General features: G+C 46.2%; 1 protein-coding gene across 6 annotated transcripts in view; it reads left to right on the forward strand.

The window, feature by feature from the left end:
- LOC141095756 (probable acyl-CoA dehydrogenase 6) overlaps positions 1–26,885 on the forward strand; it is a 100,319-nt gene that overhangs the window by 8,058 nt on the left and 65,376 nt on the right. For 2 of the 6 annotated variants that reach the window (XM_073582053.1, XM_073582050.1), the window contains exons 2-3: positions 7,073–7,268; positions 22,093–22,213. In XM_073582053.1, coding sequence (XP_073438154.1) covers positions 7,110–7,268; positions 22,093–22,213 — 280 coding nt within the window. In that variant the 5' untranslated portion in view covers positions 7,073–7,109. Of the gene's footprint in view, positions 1–6,847; positions 6,995–7,072; positions 7,269–22,092; positions 22,214–26,885 lie in introns of those variants that run through there. The other 4 variants (XM_073582054.1, XM_073582055.1, XM_073582051.1 and 1 more) reach the window with 3 other exon arrangements.

The raw sequence follows: 26,885 nt of genomic DNA on the forward strand, positions 1-26,885 counted from the left end.
ACCGAGCTTACTACAGAGATAAGGGAGCAGAACCGAGCTTACTACAGAGATATGGGAGCAGAACCGAGCTTACTACAGAGATAAGGGAGCAGAACCGAGCTTACTACAGAGATAAGGGAGCAGAACCGAGCTTACTACAGAGATAAGGGAGCAGAACTGAGCTTACTACAGAGATAAGGGAGCAGAACCGAGCTTACTACAGAGATATGGGAGCAGAACAGAGCTTACTACAGAGATAAGGGAGCAGAACCGAGCTTACTACAGAGATAAGGGAGCAGAACCGAGCTTACTACAGAGATAAGGGAGCAGAACCGAGCTTACTACAGAGATAAGGGAGCAGAACCGAGCTTACTACAGAGATAAGGGAGCAGAACCAAGCTTACTACAGAGATAACGGAGCAGAACCGAGCTTACTACAGAGATATGGGAGCAGAACCGAGCTTACTACAGAGATAAGGGAGCAGAACCGAGCTTACTACAGAGATAACGGAGCAGAACCGAGCTTACTACAGAGATATGGGAGCAGAACCGAGCTTACTACAGAGATAAGGGAGCAGAACCGCGCTTACTACAGAGATATGGGAGCAGAACCGAGCTTACTACAGAGATAACGGAGCAGAACCGAGCTTACTACAGAGATAAGGGAGCAGAACCATGCTTACTACAGAGATATGGGAGCAGAACCGAGCTTACTACAGAGATATGGGAGCAGAACCAAGCTTACTACAGAGATAAGGGAGCAGAACCGCGCTTACTACAGAGATATGGGAGCAGAACCGAGCTTACTACAGAGATAACGGAGCAGAACCGAGCTTACTACAGAGATAAGGGAGCAGAACCGCGCTTACTACAGAGATATGGGAGCAGAACCGAGCTTACTACAGAGATGGGAGCAGAACCGAGCTTACTACAGAGATAACGGAGCAGAACCGAGCTTACTACAGAGATATGGGAGCAGAACCGAGCTTACTACAGAGATATGGGAGCAGAACCGAGCTTACTACAGAGATAAGGGAGCAGAACCGAGCTTACTACAGAGATAAGGGAGCAGAACCGAGCTTACTACAGAGATAGGGGAGCAGAACCGAGCTTACTACAGAGATATGGAAGCAGAACCGAGCTTACTACAGAGATATGGGAGCAGAACCGAGCTTACTACAGAGATAACGGAGCAGAACCGAGCTTACTACAGAGATATGGGAGCAGAACCGAGCTTACTACAGAGATATGGGAGCAGAACCGAGCTTACTATAGAGATATGGGAGCAGAACATAGCTTACTATGTCTACTACAAGATACAGAAACAGAACCAAGCTTATGGCATACATATTGTACCAGAATCTAGATTACTACATCAATACGCTACCAGAACCAAGGTTACTGCTTAGATATGGTACCATAACTGAGCTTACTTACAAACGTACATACAACTCCAGAAACACAGACATGTAAACACACAGTATGGCAGTGGAATTGCTAGGGTCATTAAAGATCAAGGGCCCAAGCCGCAAAGTGCATGTCTCCCCATAAGACCAACCTTTAGCCATTTAAAATAGCATGTATATATAATTGCAGTACACCACTGTTGCTACCCAAAAACACACAATGTAAAGACCAATATGATCAATATTACTACTATAAAAGGCCAAAACAATACGGCTGCACAATGCCCACTACTATCACCACCACACCGCAAATAATATAATATGACCATTACCTCTACATAACAGAACACTCTATACAAAGACCAATGACACCACCATACACCTTCTACTACAAAATGACCGAAACACATAAAGATGTTACTAAATAAATTAAAAAAATAACAAAAGCTACTAAAAAGAGCACTAGTCCCACCTTACAGGAACCGTATATTGGTAGATACCAGTCGAGGAGAACACACACATGATTACAGTCAGGGCTGCCACTAGAAATTTTCGACCCCCTTGAGACTCCACCCAGGCTCTACCTCAGTTCCACCTCCACACCTCGAGCCTTCCACAGTCCCACCGCCCGCTCTTGGAAAAAATCATCTTCTACACCACGTCCTCACCAATCTGATATTAACAGTTCCCATCAAACATCAGATCACATACATAACCAGCAGCTTTTGTTTTGACCAAAAGAATTTTTAAGCCACCACCACAACAAGGTAAACTCTTTTGGCCGGGCCGTATTTTACTCTTACCTATTAAACATTTCCTAAAATATCCAATACTCTTTTTAGGTTTATTTTTATTTATTTTTCTTTAAGGAAATGAGTTGCATATATTTTTTAGAATGACCATTAATACCACATACAAGGGACAAAAACTGTCACACCATGACCAGACCATATATTACCACCACATAGCGACCGAATAATACCATATAAAAGGAACAAATACCTCCACACCATGACCAGGCTACATATTACCATCACATAATTACCAAATAATACCACATACAGGGAGAAATACCGCCACACCATAACCAGATCACATACTACCACCATATACAGTAGTGACCGAATACTACAATAATACAGATCATTAATAAAATAAAACACACAACACTAATGCCATTATACACAGGAGCTTTGTATATACTGTATAGTGTACAGATGACACAGAGATCACCAGTGACATTATACACAGGAGCTCTGTATATAGTGTCAGTGTACAGGTAATACACCGATCACCGGTGACATTATACATAGGAGCTCTGTATATAGTGTCAGTATACAGGTAATACAGGGAGGTAATACAGGGATCACCAGTGACATTACATACAGGAGCTCTGTGTATAGTGTCACTGAACAGACAATACAGCGATCACCAGTGACATTATACACAGAAGCTTTGTATATAGTATCAGTGTACAGATAATACAGTGATCACCAGTGACATTATATACAGGAGCTCTGTATATAGTGTCAGTGTACAGGTAATACAGTGATCACCAGTGGCATTATACACAGGAGCTCTGTATATAGTGTATAGTGTACAGGTTGTACAGTGATCACCAGTGACATTATACATAGGAGCGCTGTATATAGTGTCAGTGTACAGGTAATACATTGATTACCACTGACATTATATACAGGGGCTCTGTATATAGTGTCAGTGTACAGGTAATACAGTGATCACCAGTGACATTACACACAGGAGCTCTGTATATAGTGTCAGTGTACAGGTAATACAAGGATCACCAGTGGCATTATACACAGGAGCTCTGTATATAGTGTCAGTGTACAGGTAATACAGTGATCACCAGTGACATTATACATAGGAGCTCTGTATATAGTGTCATTGTACAGGTAATACAGGGATCACCAGTGGCATTATAAACAGGAGCTCTGTATATAGTGTCAGTGTACAGGTAATACAGTAATCACCAGTGACATTATACACAGGAGCTCTGTATATAGTGTATAGTGTCAATGTACAGGTAATATAGTGATCACCAGTGACATTATACACAGGAACTTTGTATATAGTGTCAGTGTACAGGTAATACAGTGATCACAAGTAATATTATATACAGGAGCTCTGTATATAGTGCACAGTGAACAGGTTATAGTGTATAGTGTCAGTGTATAGGTAACACACTGACTCACCAGAGAAGTCTCTAGCTGAAGTCCATCATCTTTGCTTTTCTTTTTTATGCAGCGCAGACCACCATCATTTCTTTCAGCCAGGACTCGTCTCTGCATAAAACAACACAAAGTTACCTAGAGCACCGCTTCCAGAGCAAATTCCCCATTTTTCCCTTCTTCTACACTACACATCTAAATACAGACGTGCACCCACCATTAATATATAATTAGTTATTATGCAATCCACCATTCCAAACATAAATTATAATTTACCACTGCGCCCCATCAACAATAAATAGCAATTTCCCCACCTAATATATACATACTCTTCCTCCAATTCATTACCAGCCACTGCATCCTCAACGTCCCCCACTATGTGCCTCCCGCTCCCCCAATTCATTATATTTACATGCCCCTTCCGCCCCAATTCATTGTCATGTCTTCTCTCTCTTCCACCCTCTATTCATTATTAATTGCTCTCCCCCCACATTCAATACATCACTTACTTCCATCACCCTGAAAATTCATTATTTGCTCTCCCCCAGGTCCTCATTTGTTCTCCCCATCCCCCACCTTTAATTCAATTACTGTCCCCCGTCCCTTACTTCATCATTCGCTGTCCCCCTTCTCTTCATCATTTGCAGTCCCCCATTTTCCCATTTCATCATGTGTAATGTGCAGTCCCCTGTCCCCTCCCTCACATCATCATATGCAGCCCCCTCCATCATTTGCAGCCCCTTCCAACATTTGCAGGCCCCATTCCATTATCATTTGCAAATTGCAGCACCCCCTCCATCATTTGCAGCCCCCTTTATCATTTCCAGCACCCCCTCCATCATTTGTAGCCTCCCTACATCATTGGCAGCCCTGCTTTCATCATCTGCAGCACCCCCTCCATCATTTGCACTGCAGCACGCCCTCCAACATTTGCAGCCCAGTTCCATCATTGGCTGCCCCGCTTTCATCATTCGCAGTACCCCCTCCATAATTTGCACTGAAGCACCCCCTCCATCATTGCAGTCCCCTCCATCATTTGCAGCCCCCCTCCTTCATTTCCAGCCCCCCCTCCATCATTTGCAGGCTCTCTCCATCATTTGCAGCACACCCATCATTTCCAGCACCCCTCCATCATTTGCAGTCCCATTTTATCATTTCGAGCACCCCATCCATCATTTGCAGCCCCGCTCCATCATTTGCAGCCTCCCTCCATCATTAGCAGCCCCCTCCTTCATTTCCAGCACCCCCTCCATCATATTCAGCCTCCCTCCATCATTTGCAACCCCCCTCCTTCTTTTCCAGCACCCCCTCCATCATTTGCAGCCCCCCTCCTTCATTTCCAGCACCCCTCCATCATTTGCAACCCCCCTCCATCATTTCCAGCACCCCCTCCATCATTTGCAGCCCCCCTCCATCATTTCCAGCACCCCCTCCATCATTTGCAGGCTCTCTCCATCATTTCCAGCACCCCTCCATCATTTGCAGCCCCACTTTATCATTTCGAGAACCCCATCCATCATTTGCAGCCCCGCTCCATCATTTCCAGCACCCCTCCATCATTTGCAGCCCCCCTCCATCATTTCCAGCACCCCTCTATCATTTGCAGCACCCCCTCCATCATTTCCAGCACCCCCTCCATCATTTGCAGCCCTGCTCCACCATTTGCAGCCCCCCATCCTTCATTTCCAGCACCCCCTCCATCATATGCAGCCCCGCTCCATCATTTCCAGCACCCCCTCCATCATTTGCAGCCCCCTCCATCATTTGTAGCCCCCCTTCATCATTGGCAGCCCTGCTTTCATCATTTGCAGTACCCCCTCCATAATTTGCACTGAAGCACCCCCTCCATCATTGGCAGCACCCCTCCATTATTTGCACTGCAGCCCCCTCCATCATTGGCAGCCCCCTCCATCATTTGCAGCCCCCTCCATCATTGGCAGCCCACTCCATCATTTCCAGCATCCCCTCCATCATTTGCAGCCTCCCTCCATCATTGGCAGCCCACTCCATCATTTCCAGCGCCCCCTCCATCATTTGTAGCCCCCCTTCATCATTGGCAGCCCTGCTTTCATCATTTGCAGTACCCCCTCCATTATTTGCACTGCAGCCCCCTCCATCATTTGCAGCCCCCTCCATCATTGGCAGCCCACTCCATCATTTCCAGCACCCCCTCCATCATTTGTAGCCCCCCTTCATCATTGGCAGCCCTGCTTTCATCATCTGCAGCACCCCCTCATCATTTGCACTGCAGCACGCCCTCCAACATTTGCAGCCCAGTTCCATCATTGGCTGCCCCGCTTTCATCATTTGGAGTACCCCCTCCATAATTTGCACTGAAGCACCCCCTCCATCATTGGCAGCCCCCCTCCATTGGCAGCACCACTCCATTATTTGCACTGCAGCCCCCTCCATCATTGGCAGCCCACTCCATCATTTGCAGCCCCCTCCATCATTTGCAGCCCCTCCATCATTTGCAGCCCCTCCATCATTTGCAGCCCCACTTTATCATTTCGAGCACCCCATCCATCATTTGCAGCCTCCCTCCATCATTTGCAGCCCCCCGCCATCATTTCCAGCACCCCTCCATCATTTGCAGCCCAGCTCCATCATTTGCAGCCCCGCTTTCATCATTTGCAGCCCCCATCCTTCATTTCCAGCACCCCCTCCTGTGCGATGTCTGGGGCCCCTGTACAATGTCTGAGGCCCCTGTGCAATGTATGGGGCCTCGTTCTTGAGTATATCACTCAATCCTGTGCGATGTCTTGGGCCCCTGTGTGATGTCTGGGGCCCCTGTACAATGTCTGAGGCCCCTGTGCAATGTATGGGGCCCCTGTGCGATGTCTGGGGCCCCGTTCTTGAGTATATCACTCAATCCTGTGCGATGTTTGGGGCCCCTGTGCGCTGCCAGGGGCCCCTGTATACTGCCTGGGCCCTTGTGTGCGGCCTGGGGCCCGTTCGCTGTCTCTGCCCCCCCCCCCATGTGCTGCCTGGGACCCCGTTATTCACTATATCACTCAATGGTTCTGAAAAGCCTAAAAAATCTGATCTACAGCAGCTGGGGTATATTCTGGCCCAGAGGGGTATAATCTGGCCTAGGCCACTTTAACCCCGGCTATATTCTGGGCGGGGGGTTAATCTGGCCTGTTACACTGGATACTTTCTTCTATAGAAGAGACCAACCGGGTGTCTCTATCTGTCCTTCTGTACTGCATCTAAAGAAGTGAAAGAAAGTAAAAGTTTCTGCACTCCCTCCCCCATTGTGCAATACAGCCAGTGGCCATGTCACCAGTAAGGCCCCCTGCTTTGTGCAGAGTTTATATGGGCGGACCAGTGATTTGCCGGAAGTGGAGCCTTGGTTACTCTCTACAGTGAGTGCCTGAAGCTGAATCCAGACATTGATTGTATTATACAAAGTGACAACTGAGCTAACTACAATTTGTATCAGTCACGGCACATGTGATAGACGTGTGTGTGAATGATTGTGTCCTTTGTTTGCAGGTCATAGTCCCCGGCACAGATCACTGTGGCTGCAGTTATGGCTCTTAGACTGTGCTCCTGGCAGCTTTTGAGGTGCAGATCGGGATTTCCATGCAGACTCTTCTCACTATCAGCCCCCGCCAGCCAGGCAGGCAACCAGGCTGTGAGCGTCCTGTATACCCCGGAGCACGATGCAATAAGGCAGTCACTGAGAAAGGTACAGCTCTCCGCCGTGGCCTTGTATACACTTACATTTTTGTAAAATAACCAATATTTTTTTAGAAATTAGCAGAAAGATTTGCAGCATTTAGTAAGACATGACTTGTGGACCTGGGTCCTGAGAACTTCCTTGGACGGCACTCGAATGCCGGCATCCTGGGCGGCCCCGGTGTTTACAAGGTTCCCGTGACATCATGATTTAACATCGCGCTGCTATGTAATGACATCGACTGGATCCAGGGCCGGTTTTAGGCAAAGTGGGGCCCTAGGCAAAGTTTAAAATGGGGCCCCAAATGCTAACATACTGCACATCACACAGAAGCATTTCGGTTGTATTTACATGCACTGAGTTCGGGCCGCTAAATGATCGTCAAAATTGAAGTTGTTCAATGCTTGTTTCCCGGCCTCTTTCCACCATCTGAGAAAGAATGATGGGAACAGAACGATCACTAAGGGTGTGTGCACACGTTGCGGTTTTTGCTGCGGTTACGCCGCAGTTTCCATGCAGTTTACAGTACAATGTAAACCTATGGAAAATCAAATCCGCCGTGCACATGCTGCGGAAAATTCCGCGCCGATTTGCTGCGGTTTATTTTCCGCAGCATGTTACGTCTTTTTTGCGGGACCGCAGCTGCAGTGTATGTTCCGGGACATACAAATCAATCTCTCTCTCTCATTCACACTGCCAAACCGCACTAGAACCTGCATCAAATCCGCTGTACACATGCTAGGAATCCGCAGAAAAAATGCATGTGTTTTACCCTGCAGTTTCTGCCAAGAGATATGGATTCTCTGCAGAAAAAGCCGCAGACTAATCCGCAACGTGTGCACACACCCTAAGGGTGGTTTCACATTAGCGTTTCAGGCCGCAGCATCGGCCTGCACACGGCCGCCGCTAAGCCCCGCCATCTGCCGCGCCTCCTCCAGTAGCTCCGCCTACGGGCGCATGACGCTGCATGCGTCCTGCGTCCCCTATCTTTAGCACTGGGGACGCAGGCCGTGCGCAGATATGCGTTTGGCGGCGCATGCGTCCTTTTGACGGTGCGCCGACCAGCGCCAAACGCAACCTGTTGCAATTTGGTGCGCTCGGCGCACCGTCAAAAGGACGCATGCACCGCCAAACACATACCTGCGCACAGCCTGCGTCCCCAGTGCTAAAGATAGGGGATGCAGGACGCATGCAGCGTCATGCGCACATAGGCAGAGCTACCAGAGGAGGCGCGGCAGGTGGCGGGGCTTAGCGGCGGCCGTGTGCGTCCCCAGTGCTAAAGCGTCATGCGCCCGTAGGCGGAGCTACCGAAGGAGGTGCGGCAGAGAGCGGGGGGCTTAGCGGCCTGCAACGTTAATGTGAAACCACCCTAACAGATCACCATACAGTATCATGTTATCAGCAGGACATCTACAGTTTACACCCCATAGTCCTCCATATAATATAATCTGCCCCAAAGTCCTCCATATAGTATAATACACTCCTTATAGCTCTCCATATATTAAAATACACTGCTCAGTCCTCCATATAGTATACTACACTCCTCATAGCCCTCCATATATTAAAATACACTGCTCAGTCCTCCGTATAATACACTCCATATAGTATAATGCACCGCCATAGTCACCCATGTAGTACAAATCACTTCCCATAGCATAATGCACCCCATAGTTCTTCATATAATGTATTCCCCATAGTCCTCGATACAGCATAATGCAGCCCACATATAGTATAATGCTGCCACCCCACAGAGTATAATGCAGCCCCGCCATACAATATAATGTAACCCCCATAGAATATAATGCAGCCACTCCACAGAATATAATGTAACTCCCCATAGTATATAATGCAGTCCCACCCCCCATATAGTATAATGCAGCCCCTCCATAGAATATATGGCAACCCCCTCATGGGATATAATGAAGCCCCTTATATAGTATAATGTAGCCCCTCCATAGAATACAATGTAGCCCTCCTCATATAATAACTATAATACAGCGTCCCCCATAGAATATAATACAGCCCACCTCCCCATAGAATATAATGTAGCCCTTCATATTATTTAACACAGCCTCCCCCTATAGAATATAGTGTAAAATGTACCCTACATGGTATATAACACACCGCATAGTATACAGCCCAGCCCACCATGGTATACAGCCCACCATGGTATACAGGCTGTATACCATGCTGGGCTGTATAATACAGCCCAGCATTGTATAATATAGCCCGCCCAGCATGGTATAATACAGCCCAGCATGGTATAATACAGCCCAGTATGGTATAATACAGCCCAGCATGGTATATATCCCCCCAGCATGGTATAATACAGCCCAGCATGATATATAGCACCCCAGAATGGAATAATACAGCCCAATATGGTATAATACAGCTCAGCATGGTACTGTATATAGCCCCCCCCAGAATGGTGTAATACAGGCCAGCATGGTATAATACAGCCCAGCATGGTATATAGCACCCCAGAATGGAATAATACAGCCCAGTATGGTATAATACAGCCCAGCATGGCATATAGCCCCCCAGCATGGTATGATACAGCCCAGCACGGTATATAGCACCCCCCAGAATGGTGTAATACAGGCCAGCATGGTATAATACAGCCTAGCATGGTATATATCCCCCCACAGAATGGTATAATACAGCCCAGCATGGTATATAGCCCCCCCAAAATGGTATAATACAGCCCAGGACGGTATAATACCGCCCAGCATGGTATATAGCCCCCCCAGCATAGTATAATACAGCCCTGCATGGTATATAGCCCCCCCAGAATGGTATAATACAGCCCTGCATGGTATATAGCCCCCCAGAATGGTATAATACAGCCCAGCATGGTATAATATAGCCCAGCATTGTATATAGCCCCCCCAGGCTGGTATAATACAGCCCAGTATGGTATATAGCCCCCCCAGCATGGTATAATACAGCCGAGCATGGTATGATACAGCCGAGCATGGTATATAGTCCCCCCAGAATGGTGTAATACAGCCCAGCATGGTATATAGCCCCCCCCCCAGCATGGTATGATACAGCCGAGCATGGTATATAGTCCCCCCAGAATGGTGTAATACAGCCCAGCATGGTATATAGCCCCCCCAGCATGGTATAATACAGCCCAGCATGGTATAATACAGCCCAGCATGGTATAATACAGCCCAGCACGGTATATAGCCCCCCCAGAATGGTATAATACAGCCCAGCATGGTATATAGCCCCCCCCAGCATGGTATAATACAGCCCAGCATGGTATATAGCCCCCAGCACGGTATAATACAGCCCAGCATTGTATATAGCCCCCCCAGCCTGGTATAATACAGCCCAGCATTGTATATAGCCCCCCCAGCCTGGTATAATACAGCCCAGCATGGTATATAGCCCCCCCAGCATGGTATAATACAGCCCAGCATGGTATATAGTCCCCCCAGCATGGTATAATACAGCCCAGCATGGTATATGGCCCTCCCAGCATGGTATATAGCGCCCCCCCAGCATGGTATATAGTCCCCCCAAAGTGGCCCCACAGTCTAGTACTCGCACTGATTTAAAAAAAAAAAAAAAAAACAACACTCCTCACCTTCTCCTCATGCCCGCGCTGCTGGCTGCTCCTGTCTCCTCCTGCACACAGTGAGAGCGCGATGACGTCATTGCGCCCCCGCTGTGTCAGAGGCAGAGCGGGGAATGATGGGAGAGGGAGCGTCAGCTGACGCTCTCTCCCCCATCACTGCCTCCTTCAGTGCAGCGGCGGGAGTCGGCGCTGGGGGCAGGCGGGCCCTCCTGCCTCACAGGGGCCCCATAGTGGCTGTGTGATGTGCCGCTGGCTGGGGGCCCCTGGAGGAGCGGGGGCCCTAGGCAGCTGCCTGGTCTGCCTGCCCATAACGCCGGCCCTGACTGGATGTCCAAAACCCCAGAGGTGCCCAGGATGCTGGCACTCAAGTCCCAATCCATCCGGCTAGCACTAAGTACCAAGGTGGACACCTGTCCAATTTCCTGCAAACTGCCTCGGCCGCCACTCAAATACTGACATCCTGGGTGGCGCTGGCATTTATAAGGTCCCTAGGACATCATAATCTAGCATAGCATCATTATGTCATGACATCATGGGGACTTAGGAAACACTGGGATCCAGACATTCCAGTGGCAGCCAAGGAAATTTGCCGGATCGGCTCTAGCTGCCACAAAGTTCTAGCATGGATATCTAAACAGGGTCCTGCGGACTTCCTTGGTCGGCACTTGAATGCTAACATCTCGGGCACCTTTGGTGTTTCCATTGTCTGTTCAATGTCATGACATCCCAGTGCCATGCTAGAGCATGACATCTCAGAGATCATGTAAACGCCAGGAAGCCGGCAATCAAGTGCCAGCTAAGGTGTTTCTCCAGACCCTGATCCGGCTGACAATGTGGACACCTGACCAGAGTCCTGTGAACTACCTTGGCTGGCACTCGAATGCCGACATCCTGGCACCTTTTGCGCCTCCATGGTCCCCTTGATATCATGATATCATAGTGCGATGCTAGATCATGACATTGTAGGAACTGTGAAAACGCTAATGCTACCCAGGATGCCGGTATTTGAGTGCCAGCCATATTATATGTCCCATTAAGGGCAAACTGGTCTAAGCATTGGGTTGTAATGAGTGAAATCTCCGGTAAAAATCTGCTCCGATTTTGCATCAATTTTGCTAACACTGTGAATGAATGGGGTTTTATTGAAAACCTATACACTAACATTGTGCAGAACTTTGAGACAAAATTCCCCAACCAAGACACCAAGGGCTTGATTTATTATTGCTTTTGAGCCTTTTTTTGTGTGTTTTTTTGCCTGTTCTTTATTTGCACCATATTGTTCTTTTAATTTTCACCCTTTTAAATGTCTATTTTAGGCTACTTTCACATTAGCGTTTTTTTTGCACTGCGCTGCGTGTGCAATCCAAACGCATACAAAAAACGCATCAAGCGTTTTGCATGCGTTTGCTTATTTTATGCGCATGCGTTTTAACCAGTTTGACTCTTAAAATGCATGCGATTTTAAATGCTGACGTGCGCATGTCCATGCGCACGCCTGCATTCCCATAGACTGTAATGTGGGGGTTTTTGCGCATTCCGTACACATTTGTGCTCATGTGTTTTTTTGACTCAGGTTGGGCGCACAAAAAATACAACAGGGTGCGTCCGGCGCACATAGCCGCACACTGCAAAAAAACGCATGCGCACAAAAACGCTTACAAACGCTAGACAATGCGCACCCATGTTAAACATAGGGGCGCTTTGCGCATGTACACGCATGATGCGCTGCACTAAAAAACACTAGTGTGAAACCAGCCTTACATGAGTTCACCAGTTTTTTTTTTTTGTTTTTTTATGTGAACGAAGTTTGGGGTTTTCAGATCTTTTCTCTGGTTCATCAATTACGACTTTAAAAAAAAAAAAAAAGTTTCAACATTGTTGCACAAATGTGCTCCGGTCCCCACCGGCTCCCTCGGAGACATTTCATGTTGTATGCCAGATGTTTTTGCACAGATGTTTCAACATTTGAGCGCAACATTAACTTTTATAAATGCCTAAATTTTAGTGTATTTTTGATAATGCAGAATTTTTATGAACCCGTGAGCACCATCTTGGATAACTTGGAGCACAAAACATTAACGAATTCCGTAAGACTAGTAAAAAAGAAAAGAGGTGTGGAAAAAACAAGCACAAATGATGGAAAATCTCTGAAAAGGGGATGCGACTTGCATGGGAAGCAGCTTTGAAGTTTATCAGTGGTTTGAGGAGATGACACGTACGGGCATATCCTGACTTTCTCTACAGAGGAAACTGTCACTATGGCCAGTGTAAATATTTTCCTTACAGAACAATACACATACTGGGTCAGATTCATCAAGATTGTTTAGGAAACTGTCTTTGCTTCCCAATCACAGCCCAGCTTTTATTTTAATAATAGTGCTGATTGTGTTATTATTGCTAAATAGTGATAAAAAAATTATCTTTACAAAGGGGGTGTGACTCACAGGATCCTCGGGGGCGTGACTTTAGAAGCGCTGCCCATTTACCATTTGAGCCACGCCCACTTTACAAAGACAATAAAAATTAGCCTGCATCTCTGGAAGCGTATGATGGATTTTAAAGAAAAATCAGAAGACTTAGGGGGAATAAAATAAGAGCAGAAATTGCACACTTTTGTCTGGTGACAGGTCCTCTTTAAAGGACTCAACAACTCCTTTTTTACAGGCTCTCAGCATCTACCCCTGGCAAAGATACTTAGCGCTTAAATTGCTTCTGGTCACATACGACTCATTTTGCCAGTTAGTCATTACTGATGTCCTCACCCAGAGGGGCAGCTTAATGGTATATGGTATAATGCAGGAGAAGGGAAAAAAAATCAGTGAGCGCTGATCTATCGGCTCCATATAAAGGGACGTGAATCAGGAGGCGGCCGAGGAGCGGGAGGAATAAATGGGCACAGAAAATAAAACAATGGAGACAGCAGAGGACTGGATAGATGGAAGTCAGGGAGGATGACAACACAGAACTTGTGTCTTATCCCATCAAGAAATCTGTCTAGGCAAAAATAGACAATTTATTCAATGCTGCTGTCCCCCACTGCTGTCATAAACCACTGTCCCCCGCCGCTGTCAGCCACCACTGTCATCCACACCTGTCACCCTCCACTGCCATCAACTGCTATACCCATCACAGTCACCCACCCCTGTCACTCCCACTGTTACCCACCACTGTCACTCACCGCTGTCACCTCAACTACCACCGCCAGTCACCCACCGCTGCCATCCACCACTATCACCCACCACTGCCACCCACCAATAGTCCCCTCACAATTTCCTACAGTCCCTGTAGACTCTACAGTGATAACCACAACCAGATCACTGGCAGTCATGTCGTTAGCTGTCTGCTCTGTGACACATGGACCTGGTCATACTGCTCTCTGCTCCCTATTAGGCATAAGGCCGCCCTCCTCTGTTCCTCACAAGCTTCTCTGCCACCATCGACCGACCACCTTTTCACCACCTATGCAGCCAAAGCCTTCTAGTCTCCCCTCCTCTTTGTTCTTCCAGTCCAGCATCACAAGCAGTAAGTCCTGACTCTCCATCAATGGTACCAGACCTTCTCCTTACATGAGTCATCCACAACTAGATTCTTCATGGGCTGCGCCATCCCCCTGCACCACCCCAGGACCTGTCACCCAGAAGACTATTGTTTCTTCTATCGAGTCACAGCAGCAAACATGCAATGGTGCTGCAGGTTGCGAAGGCCGATCTCCACCGGATCGACCACAAATACTATCTACACAGCGCTCCATGTTGGGTTGTGCCTTAAGAATTAATTCTAAACCAATCAAATTTGTTTAGTATTTCCCCAAATTCACAGATTCTTGGAAATTTTTATGGATTCGACTTGTGCGAGTTCAGCATAACTGCAGCCAGTTGGTTTCAATTTTTGTGGATTCACCCCCTCCCCCTGCTGCTCCAGCTTCCCGCCGGTCCTCTTCTCACATCCTCGCCTTCTCTTCACTCGGCACTGGAGCATCCAACGCCCACTAGGCCTCGACAAACAATATGACATCATGATGTGCAATGAGACAACTCAAATCAATATTGCTATGTGGTGTCCTTACATTTAGGACACTAATGTGCCGGATTTGAGGACAACTCATCCACTGATCTGTGTGCTGTGCTGTGGTAAGTGGTGCAGCCACAGATGTTTGAAGAAAGTGTTGGCTGGAAATATGCAAATGTAACAACCCTGCTGGCATCACTGCATGGCCTCCCATCCCCCGCACACCAACTTACTTTCTGCTTCAAGCCATGCTGTGAAATCTGTCTGTTGCCAGTCCTGTGCTCTGTGCCTCTGCTCTCCATGTTTCCTGACTGTGTGTATAGGGGGCGGCGCCTGAACGCTCTGGTTCTTATGCAGTCAGGGTGCACCTGTGTAATATGTCCCTGACCAATCACCTAGAGCCCTTGACTATTTAGTTTCGCCACACCCACTGACCTGGGCCTGTGCAATGTCTATACTCAGTTAGTATCTTGCTGCTGAGGAAGCCAGGCCCTGTTCTGTGTATCTCCTTCTCTGTAGGAATACTCTTAGTCTCGCTTTGTACCTTGTCCGCCTGCCAGGAGGCAGAATATCCTGGCCCTTGAGTCTTGTTCCCTGAGTCTCTGTCTGAACTCAGTTTTACCTCTGTCTGTCAGTCTCCTTGTCTGTGGTTCCTTCTCTGCTGTGTCTGTCCTTGAGTCCTCCCTAGCCGCTCTGCCTGCACGGCTCCCTAGCCGCTCTGCCTGCACGGCTCCCTAGCCGCTCTGCCTGCACGGCTCCCTAGCCTCTCTGCCTGCACGGCTCCCTAGCCTCTCTGCCTGCACGGCTCCCTAGCCTCTCTGCCTGCACGGCTCCCTAGCCTCTCTGCCTGCACGGCTCCCTAGCCGCTCTGCCTGCACGGCTCCCTAGCCGCTCTGCCTGCACGGCTCTCTAGCCGCTCTGCCTGCACGGCTCTCTAGCCGCTCTGCCTGCACGGCTCTCTAGCCGCTCTGCCTGCACGGCTCTCTAGCCGCTCTGCCTGCACGGCTCTCTAGCCGCTCTGCCTGCACGGCTCCCTAGCCGCTCTGCCTACTCCACACTCCAGCCTATATCCGTACCTGCACCTCCTGTGTGAACAGGTCCAAATCCTGTTCCAACATACACCACTCCTTCCTGCCTACATCTGCTGTGTGAACAGGTCCTTACCTGTCCCTTCTCATACCACGCCCGCCTGTCCTGTGTCTCCAAGCCGTGCCCGCCTGTCCTGTGTCTCCAAATCGTGCCCGCCTGCCATTGTATCAAGCCGTGTCCGCTTTCCCTGTGTCTCAGCCTGCTTGTCACTCACACCTGTCCAGGTGTCCTGTTCCCGAGTGGGATCAGCAGCCACAGCCAGACACCACCCGACAGCTACCTGCTGCACAAGCCTGACCTCACCATCAGAGGCTCCAGCGAAGACCGAGGTAGCTGCCGTAGTCATGCCCCTTCCAGGGTAGCCTGGTTTGTGGCACAGTGGGGCCACAACCCCCCGGCTCACGCCATTCAGCCAAGGCGTGAGCGTGACAGCAAACAAGGGTCAGATAACATTTGCATGTAGAGTAGCTGTAGACTGAAATCATTTTATTGGTGGTAGCACCTCCTGATGAAACCACTATTTCCTAGCGGTGAAACGCGCATCGAGGCCGCTCTTTGCCCTCACCTCCATATGCACCATGACCACAGGTAATTTATCTATATATAATTATTTTATCTATAGCCATGTTTTACTCTTATCTAATGCAATACTTCTTATGCCATAAGCATGGTTGCAGTGTTGTGAGGTGTATATATGTAGATCCTTTACTTTAAACACATTTAAAGGCTCAGTCAGATATAATTCTATAGATAATTATTTACAGCCTTATGTTTGTGATTCTTATGATTACCCAGATGGTCTTTGACAAAAGAGGTGCAGAATAGGGAGGCAAAGAGCTTCTTGTGCTTCTGTCCCATTAGAATCTGTGTTACTTCCAATAGATCTTTATCTTAGGCCTGTTTCACACATCAGGTTTTTCCCATCAGTCAAGATCCGCCAATTTTTGTAAAAAACGGATCCGCCAAAAAAGGGGCGGATCCGTTTTATACACCCATAGACTTACATTATTGGCGGATCCCGACTGACGGTCGTCCTTCACACCCGTTATTGTACGGATCTGCCAAGATTTTAGTGGCTCCCGGGCGGATGAGACGGACCCTGCAACTTTTTTTTGCAGTGACGGTCCACTATTTTCACTCCGGGAGGCAATTTAACCCTTGACTACCATCCTGGGAGCCGCTAAAATCTCTCTCTCCCCGCGCTGATATCTTCTCGCGGCCATCTCTGCTATGCCGCGAGATCGCGCCGATCTCTTCTTGCGCCCATCTCTGCAATCGGGAGCGGGTTCCTTTAAATTCTAACCTTCCCCGGATCCGTCCATCCGCCACTCCGATGACACCCGTTGCTGTCAGTCCGCCTGCGGATCCATTTTCCGCTATTTTGGCGGATTTCGACTGACCTTAAAAACTGATGTGTGAAACAGGCCTTACCTGTGTCATTAGGTGTAACATTGTATCTTATGATTGGTAAATGAAATGTTTTTGATATTTGTATTTGCAATCATTTAGATCCCAGTATCTCTTTGTTGTACTCATTAGGCTTCATATGACTTTTATTCATGAGGGGATTATATTTGTTTTGAGAGGATTATTATATGTATGAACATTTGCATGTACAGTAACTGTAGCGTGAGCTCCCGGAATTTTATTGGTGGGACTATCGCTCCCCAGTATGACACTAATTATATCTCTGGTGGTGTAAGGAAGTAAATGTGGTAATGTCTGCATCCCTGGTGGTCTAGGGAAGTAAATGTGGGACTGTCTGTATCCCTGGTGGTCTAGGGAAGTAAATGTGGGACTGTCTGTATCCCTGGTGGTCTAGGGAAGTAAATGTATTAATGTCTGTATCCATGGAGGTCTAGGGAAGTAAATGTGGTAATGTCTGTATGCCTGGTGGTCTAGGGAAGTAAATGTGGTAATGTCTGCATCCCTGGTGGTCTAGAATGGAGTACTGGTCACTATTTTGTTCCTGATAAGCATGGGTTTAGTTACAGGTACCTGGACACTGATTGTGACTGTCACGCTGATTCTCCTTATGTGGCAGCCTGACTATAAGGGTCAGTGACTCTTGACCACCAGGGTCCGCATTGTGGCAGAGATACATTCTGTACTTGTGCTCTCCCGTCCACCTGGTGCCTGATCTCATTTCTGTAGAATCTTCTCTGGGGACTTTTCTCTTAGTGAAGCTGCAGTATTTCTCTGATTCCCCGTGTGCCTGGGGAGTGACGGGCAGCGCCGTCCCCCGGTGTAAACCTCCTGACAACATTCACTCCAGCTTTCCTCCACTCACCTATAAATAGTGCAGGGAATATGGCTGTCGCCGACTGGAAGGTGACTTGTCAAAGGAGACAAGGTGAAAAATGTCGAGGGAAAACATGGAAAATTATGCAAAATTAATATTGTGCCATCTGCATGGGCTTCTGGAGCGCGGCGCTGTCAGTGGCATCTGGCACTTCAGCAGGAAAGACTAAAATATTCTTCGTTAAAACTTAAATATATCCTGACCTGCAAAGAATGAAATATTCTCCCTGACGAAATGATAAAGTGTCATTATGATAGTCTGGCATTTATAGGCCGCGGTGATGCCGGGATGTTAGATTACCGGCCCAAACAGTCATTCTACTTTCATGGCGTCATAGTTTATAAGGTTGAATTTAATAATCTTAATCCTATCTATTACACTGGTCAACAGCATTTTTGGTGCCAAAGATATTTCATCGAATTTAGGGTATTTTTGGGGTGCTGATTCTGAATATGTCATCAGTTTTGCCAGATTGGCTCAAGTTTTTGAGATTTTTGGTATCTTATTTATAGCACTTGTTGGTAAATGCGACGCATCATCTCATTAATTTCTTTGGATTAGTACTTGAACTGAGCAGTTCTCAATATAGTTTTGTGTTAATTAGTGTTCTAAAAGTTTGTTCATAGCTTGATTTTTGCACTAACTTTATGTTGTTGTCTGTTTTCCAGTGAAAAGCATGAACTCATCATGAAGAAGTTGTCTTAACGATCCAGACTCATTCTGTTACATTTGTGGTGAATATACACTGCCAAAACATAGAAGAAACATAACACACTTCGTAAAAAAAGTGTATTTTGCCTATTTTGGGGTTATGCTTGGGGACCAAGACAAGTTTTGGGCACCACACATAGTGTGCAAAGCATGTATCGAATTATTACGAAAATGGAGCAAAGGACAAAGAAAAAGCTTCAAATTTGGTGTTCCAATGGTGTGGAGAGAGCCAAAAAATCATCATGATGACTGTTATTTCTGTGCAGTGCAAGTGCAAGGATTCAATAAGCATAAGAAACGAAAATGGGAGTAACATGGAATCTGCAAGAAGGCCTGTCCCTCATTGTGAAGATGTGCCTGTACCTGTGTTTACCATAAATAACAGTCATCATGATGATTTTTTGGCTCTCTCCACACCATTGGAACACCAAATTTGAAGCTTTTTCTTTGTCCTTTGCTCCATTTTCGTAATAATTCGATACATGCTTTGCACACTATGTGTGGTGCCCAAAACTTGTCTTGGTCCCCAAGCATAACCCCAAAATAGGCAAAATACACTTTTTTTACGAAGTGTGTTATGTTTCTTCTATGTTTTGGCAGTGTATATTCACCACAAATGTAACAGAATGAGTCTGGATCGTTAAGACAACTTCTTCATGATGAGTTCATGCTTTTCACTGGAAAACAGACAACAACATAAAGTTAGTGCAAAAATCAAGCTATGAACAAACTTTTAGAACACTAATTAACACAAAACTATATTGAGAACTGCTCAGTTCAAGTACTAATCCAAAGAAATTAATGAGATGATGCGTCGCATTTACCAACAAGTGCTATAAATAAGATACCAAAAATCTCAAAAACTTGAGCCAATCTGGCAAAACTGATGACATATTCAGAATCAGCACCCCAAAAATACCCCAAATTCATTAAAATATTTTGGACACCAGAAAAAAAATTTTTTTTCGTTGACCTGTGTTATCTAACATGTTAATCCAGAAGAAAAGCAAAAGCGCCATGAGGCAGATGCTAATTACCTCACATTAGGGGAAAAATTATTTTCAGACACGTGGCAATCAGACTAGTTCCCTGGATCAGCGCCCCATCACAGGATCTACTGCCCGTAACCTGTAATATCATATTTATCAACAAAGGCATCCGGACCCTCACTGAATATTTACAGTGTACTGACTATTACAACATCAGGTGGCAGAGTTCCATAGTATCCCTGCTCGTACAGTAAATAATCCATAGTGTAACTGCTTGTACAGTAAAGAATCCATAGTGTAACTGCTTGTACAGTAAAGAATCCATAGTCTCACTGCTCTTACAGTAAAGAATCTATAGTCTCACTGCTCGTACAGTAAAGAATGCTGTCTCACTGCTTGTACAGTAAAAAATCCATAGTCTCACTGATCTTACAGTAAAGAATTCATAGTCTCACTGATCTTACAGTAAAGAATCTATAGTCTCACTACTCGTACAGTAAAGAATCTATAGTCTCACTGCTCGTACAGTAAAGAATCCATACTCTCACTGCTCTTACAGTAAAGAATCCATACTCTCACTGCTCTTACAGTAAAGAATCCATAGTCTCTCTGCTCATACAGTAAAGAATCCATAGTCTCTCTGCTCATACAGTAAAGAATCCATAGTCTCTCTGCTCATACAGTAAAGAATCAATAGTCTCTCTGCTCATACAGTAAAGAATCCATAGTCTCACTGTACAGTAAAGAATCCATAGTCTCACTGCTAGTACAGTAAAGAATCCATAGTCTCACTGCTCTTACAGTAAAGAATCCATAGTCTCACTGCTCATACAGTAAAGAATCCATAGTCTCTCTGCTCATACAGTAAAGAATCCATAGTCTCTCTGCTCATACAGTAAAGAATCAATAGTCTCTCTGCTCATACAGTAAAGAATCCATAGTCTCACTGTACAGTAAAGAATCCATAGTCTCACTGCTAGTACAGTAAAGAATCCATAGTCTCACTGCTCTTACAGTAAAGAATCCATAGTCTCACTGCTCATACAGTAAAGAATCCATAGTCTCACTGCTCTTACAGTAAATAATCCATACTCTCACTGCTCGTACAGTAAAGAATGCATAGTCTCACTGCTTGTACAGTAAAAAATCCATAGTCTCACTGATCTTACAGTAAAGAATTCATAGTCTCACTGATCTTACAGTAAAGAATCCATAGTCTCACTGCCCTTACAGTAAAGAATGTATAGTCTCACTGCTCTTACAGTAAAGAATCTATAGTCTCACTGCTCTTACAGTAAAGAATCTATAGTCTCACTGCTCGTACAGTAAAGAATCCATACTCTCACTGCTCTTACAGTAAAGAATCCATAGTCTCACTGCTCTTACAGTAAAAAATCCATAGTCTCACTGCCCTTACAGTAAAGAATCTATAGTCTCACTGCTCTTACAGTAAAGAATCTATAGTCTCACTGCTCGTACAGTAAAGAATCCATACTCTCACTGCTCTTACAGTAAAGAATCCATACTCTCACTGCTCTTACAGTAAAGAATCCATACTCTCACTGCTCTTACAGTAAAGAATCCATAGTCTCACTGCTTGTACAGTAAGGAATCTGCATCTGTGATTATGATTGTTATTAACCCAGTTACACATTTTCTCCTAGTCCCGTTACTCTCATTTTACATATTCAAAATTTTGTGTGGCGCCGTGTCAAACGCCAGTTTCTTCCTTCTGTTTTTGGTTACTTCAGGTGCAGTTATTTGATCCTTGTTGCCTCCTACCTGCAACCGACACTGGCGCTCTGTAATTCACACTTAATGGATAGAAGTTAGCCCATAAATAACCATTGTCTCCCCTTTTAGAGTTTTCTGGGCAGCTGACATTAACTCCTAAGCTGCTGCAGCGTTAGCACGGCTCAGCACTAATCACAGACACACAGCATGCACCGAATACATTGCTGGAAATTACCAGACAAACCATAAACAAGTGCACTGAACATAAATCCTCACGAGGGCTCGGAGCAGAAACATCTCACAGCTCAATAAAATAAAATGAGATTGACTACAGATACAACAAGTTTCACAGGGTATAGCAATTCTACGGGGCAAGAAAAAGAATGAAAATAATTTTGAATTCTCTTCCTACAGATAATAGACACGGAAATTAACCCTTATGTAGATCAGTGGGAAAAAGAGGAGCAGTTTCCAGCTCATCATGTGTTCAAAATTCTTGGACAGGCTGGGATGCTGGGAGTGAGCAAGCCGACGGGTAAGAAATTGTAGAAGAGACGATTATGGTTATCTATCTATCTATCTATCATCTGTCTATTATCTATCAATATTGCACCCTTTTCCCAATTCTCTACAAATTAGTGGCTATATACCAATTTTCCCGAATTTGCACAAAGCAAGTCACAAAAACGTTGGATTCAGTAGAATCTAAATATTATGTAAAAATGTAATGTAGCAATCTCTAGTGTTCTCTCAATCACCAGAGTCTTTGGTTTTCTCTGCTCATTATCCTTTTTATATCTGGAAAACTTTTATATTTATAAATTATTTCTACGTTCTATTCCATGAGCATCCAGCAATTTATAATATCTGGTAATCTGGCACTTTCCGGTTACAATGGATGATGGAATCTTTCGGGACATCATTTTCTGTTTTTCACCCATTTTGAACGAATTCTCCATCGCAGTCGTTCCGACTTGTACGTAAAGAACATTCTGGATGAGCAAAAGCACAAATCACTCCGTAGATCTCTCCGACGGGGACGTCGTCAATGTAGCGGCCTCATAGTTTGCTGGACAGACGCAGCGGACTGTGCACAGGGGATTTGCTGCAGAGATGATGGGGATTTTCTGTGATATATGAACCATATGTGACAGGAGGTTGCATTGAGTAATTGAGTGATGAGTCTTCTCCCGCTGATGTCACCACAAACAGATAAGTCTCACAAATCCGGTTACATCCACAATGCAGGAAAAATGCCGACAAAGCTAAAAGTGCCGTAGATTATAAGATAAAAAGGATTACACCGAGCACATTGTTATCCGGAGACTTCAACCCAGTGACCAGCCCAGATCTCCTCACGTCTATCTTTCTCTCTGTCTGTCTAGCTTATCAATTATCTACAGTATCACACAAAAGTGAGTACACCCCTAAGTGAAAATGGCCAAATTGTGCCCAATTAGCCATTTTTCCTCATGTGACTCATTAGTGTTACAGGGTCTTAGGTGTGAATAGAGAGCAGGGGTGTAAATCTGGTGTTATCGCTCTCACACTCTCCCATACCGGTCACTGGAAGTTCATCATGACGGCTCATCACAAAGAACTCTCTGAACATCTGAAAAAAAAAAAGTATCATTGCTCTACATAATGATGGCCGAGGCTATAAGATCGCCGACACCCTGAACCTGACCATGCAGCGGTGTAACAAGACAGGTCCCACTTAAAACTGTCCTCGCCATGGTCGACCAAGGAGATCGAATGCGTCATATCCAGAGGTCGTCTTGTCACAATTGACGTAGGAGTGCTGCCAACATTGCTGCAGAGCTTACAGGGGTGGGGTGTCTGTCTATCAGTGCTCAGACCATACACCGTACACTGCATTAAATGGGTCTGCATAGCTGTCGTCCCAGAAGGAAGCCTCGTCTAAAGATGATGCAGAAGAAAGCCCACAATTAGTTTGCTGAAGACAAGCGGACTAAGATTACTGGAGCCATATCCTGTGATCTTATGAGACTACAAGCAGACTAAGGATATAGATTACTGGAACCATATCCTGTGATCTTATGAGACTAAGATAAACGTAGTTCGTTCAGATGGTGTCAAATGTGTGTGTTGACAACCAGATGAGGAGCACAAAGACAAGTGTATCCTGCCTACAGGCAAGCATGGTGGCAGGAGTGTCATAGTTAGGGGCTACATGAGTGCTTCCAGATGTGGGGAGCTACAGTTCATTGAGGGAACCATGAATGCCAACATGTACTGTGACATGTTGAAGTAGAGCATGATCCCTTCCCTTCAGAAACTGGGCCACAGGCCGGTATTCCTACATAACTATCCCAAACACACCTCCAAAATGACCACTGCATTGCTAAAGAAACTAAGGGTAAAGTTTCTGGACTGGACAAGCATGTCCCCAGACCTTAACCTTATTGAGCATCTGAGGGGCATGCTCAAACAGAAGGTGGAGGAACAAAAGGTTTCTAGCATTCACCAACTCCATGATATCGTCATGGAGGAGGATTCCAGTGGCCACCGGTGAAGCTATAGTGAACTCCATGCCCATGAGAGTTAAGGCAGTGCCTGAAAATAATGGTGGGCACAAAAAATAATGACACTTTGGGCACAATTTGGACATTTTCACTAGCGGTGTACTCAGTGGCGTAACTACAAAGTTATGGGCCCCAGTGTGAACTTTCAAATGGGGCCCCCCCCATGACAAAATACATGCACATCTACACCTCGTACATACGCGGCTCCGCTCCGTACACCTCGTACACACGCGGCTGTGCTCCGTACACCTCGTACACACGCGGCTCCTCTCCGTACACCTCGCACACACACACACGGCTCTGCTTCGTACACCTCGTACACACACGGCTCCGCTCTGTACACCTTGTACACACGCGGCTGTGCTCCGTACACCTCGTACACACGCGGCTCCGCTCCGTACACCTCGTACACACGCGGCTCCGCTCCGTACACCTCGTACACACGCGGCTCCGCTCCGTACACCTCGTACACACGCGGCTCCGCTCCGTACACCTCGTACACACGCGGCTCCGCTCCGTACACCTCGTACACACGCGGCTCCGCTCCGTACACCTCGTACACACGCGGCTCCGCTCCGTACACCTCGTACACACGCGGCTCCGCTCCGTACACCTCGTACACACGCGGCTCCGCTCCGTACACCTCGTACACACGCGGCTCCGCTCCGTACACCTCGTACACACGCGGCTCCGCTACATCCACACTGTAAACCCCTCCTGATCCCACACATACACTTGCCCTCATCCAGCACCATGACAACAGCACAGCAGACTCCTGCAGACACGGAGGCCCCTGATCATGTGACCCTTGTTTCCTCCCCTCCTGTGACCTCATCACAGGTCCTGTGTGCGCAGAAAAGAACAGCCTAGGACGTCATTGCAGGCTGTGGGGGGCTGCGGCGGGTCTATCTGGTAGGGCGAGGATGGGGTGCATGGGCGGGCGTGGCGGCTCAGTGCAGTGCAGGAGGGAAGAATAGACTCCTGGGCGGGGCTCGGGGGGGGGGTCAAAAACAGGACTGTCCCGCGAGAATTGGGATGGTTAGGAAATATCATGGTCTGACCTGCCGGGCCCCTGACTCCCCCCAGGCCCGGTCGCAGTGGAAACTTCTGTGACCCGTAGTTACGACCCTGGGTGTACTCACTTTTGTTGCCAGCTGTTTAGACATTAATAGCTGTGTTGAGTTATTTATAGAACACCAAATTTAAACACTGAGGGGTGTACTCACTTTTGTATCTATCATATGGCAATGTTTCGGTTTCACAGGTCTATATGTGCCAAAAGTTAATACAATCATGTTACAATTAACTAAATATATGAACAATTTCATATGAATATTCCAGTGATTAAACAGTGTTACTATTATACATACAGTCATGGCTGAAGGTGTTGGCACCTTTGAAATTCTTCCAGAAAATGAAATATTTCTCCTAAAAATTATTGCAGTTACTCATATTTTCTTATACACATGTTTATTTCCTTTCTGTGTATTGGAGCAATCCCAAAATAGAGAAAAAAATTACAAATTGGACATCATTTCACACAAAACAACAAAAATGGTCGGATAAAATTGTTGGCACCCTCAACTTAATATTTGGTTGCACCATTTGGAATAAAAAAAAGTGGAATCAATCGCTTCCTATGACCGCCAACAAGCTTCTTACACCTCTCACCTGGAATTTTGGACCATTCTTCTTCTGCAAACTGCTCCCGGCCTCTCATATGTGAAGGCGCCTTCTCCCAACAGCAATTGTAAGATCTCTCTCCACAGGGGATCAATGGGATTTAGATCTGGACTCATTGATGACCACTAAGCCTATGCTAAAGCTTTTGTGCTGCGAAACCCAGCCTCCTCTGTGTGTGGTGGTTGGACATCTTATTGGAGCAGGGATAAGTACAACATATAAGACAGTCGTGGGAATCAGCACAGCCACATCTGCTAAATGTTAAAACTTCTGTATCAAACAAAATGCTAAGAATTACTCAAGTCACTCTGAATTTAATTCTCCATAAACATGAAATAATATCAGATAATTCTGCTTTTTTTTCTCTACTTATGAGCCACTTCTTTCCTACCACTCTCATTCCTGAATTTACCATCCACGCTGAAAAAAACAGCTTAATCCTCATGGACTGTCAACACAGTGAGGTGTTAGTTTACACCTCCAATTATTCTCTATGAAGTTCGGAGAGGTGAGAAGGAGAGAGAAGCAGGATGAGGAAACAGGCAGAGAGAGAGAGACAGCAAGATCGTGCTGAGCTTTCTAGTGAGTCTCTTACCTCACCACAGGGCTGGATTCCCATCTACACTGCTCAATAGTGCTGTATATTATTTTGCTCCATGTTACTGCTGCTGTTTCTGTCTGAATGCTAACTAAGAAATGAAGAGCAGGAATCCCTCTCTATGTGCTGAATATGGTTGAGAATTCTGTATATTGTATGATCTCGATTGATACCTGCCACTAATGAGTCAGGAAACCCTGTCTAAGAGGGATTTCCTCCTACTATGAGATGAGACCAACGGAGAACTGCTAACAGGGAGTGGGTCCACATTAAGGGTTTTATTAAGTTACCGTCTGATTATCAGGAGATGAATGGAGATAGAACTAAGAAGTTCACCCATTAGTTATTACTATGTTCTTACTTACGGAGAAGTCCCAAAA

The sequence above is a fragment of the Dendrobates tinctorius genome, unplaced genomic scaffold (genome assembly GCF_039654945.1).
Source record: "Dendrobates tinctorius isolate UK_male_01 unplaced genomic scaffold, ASM3965494v1 ptg000070l, whole genome shotgun sequence".
Lineage (NCBI taxonomy): Eukaryota > Metazoa > Chordata > Amphibia > Anura > Dendrobatidae > Dendrobates > Dendrobates tinctorius.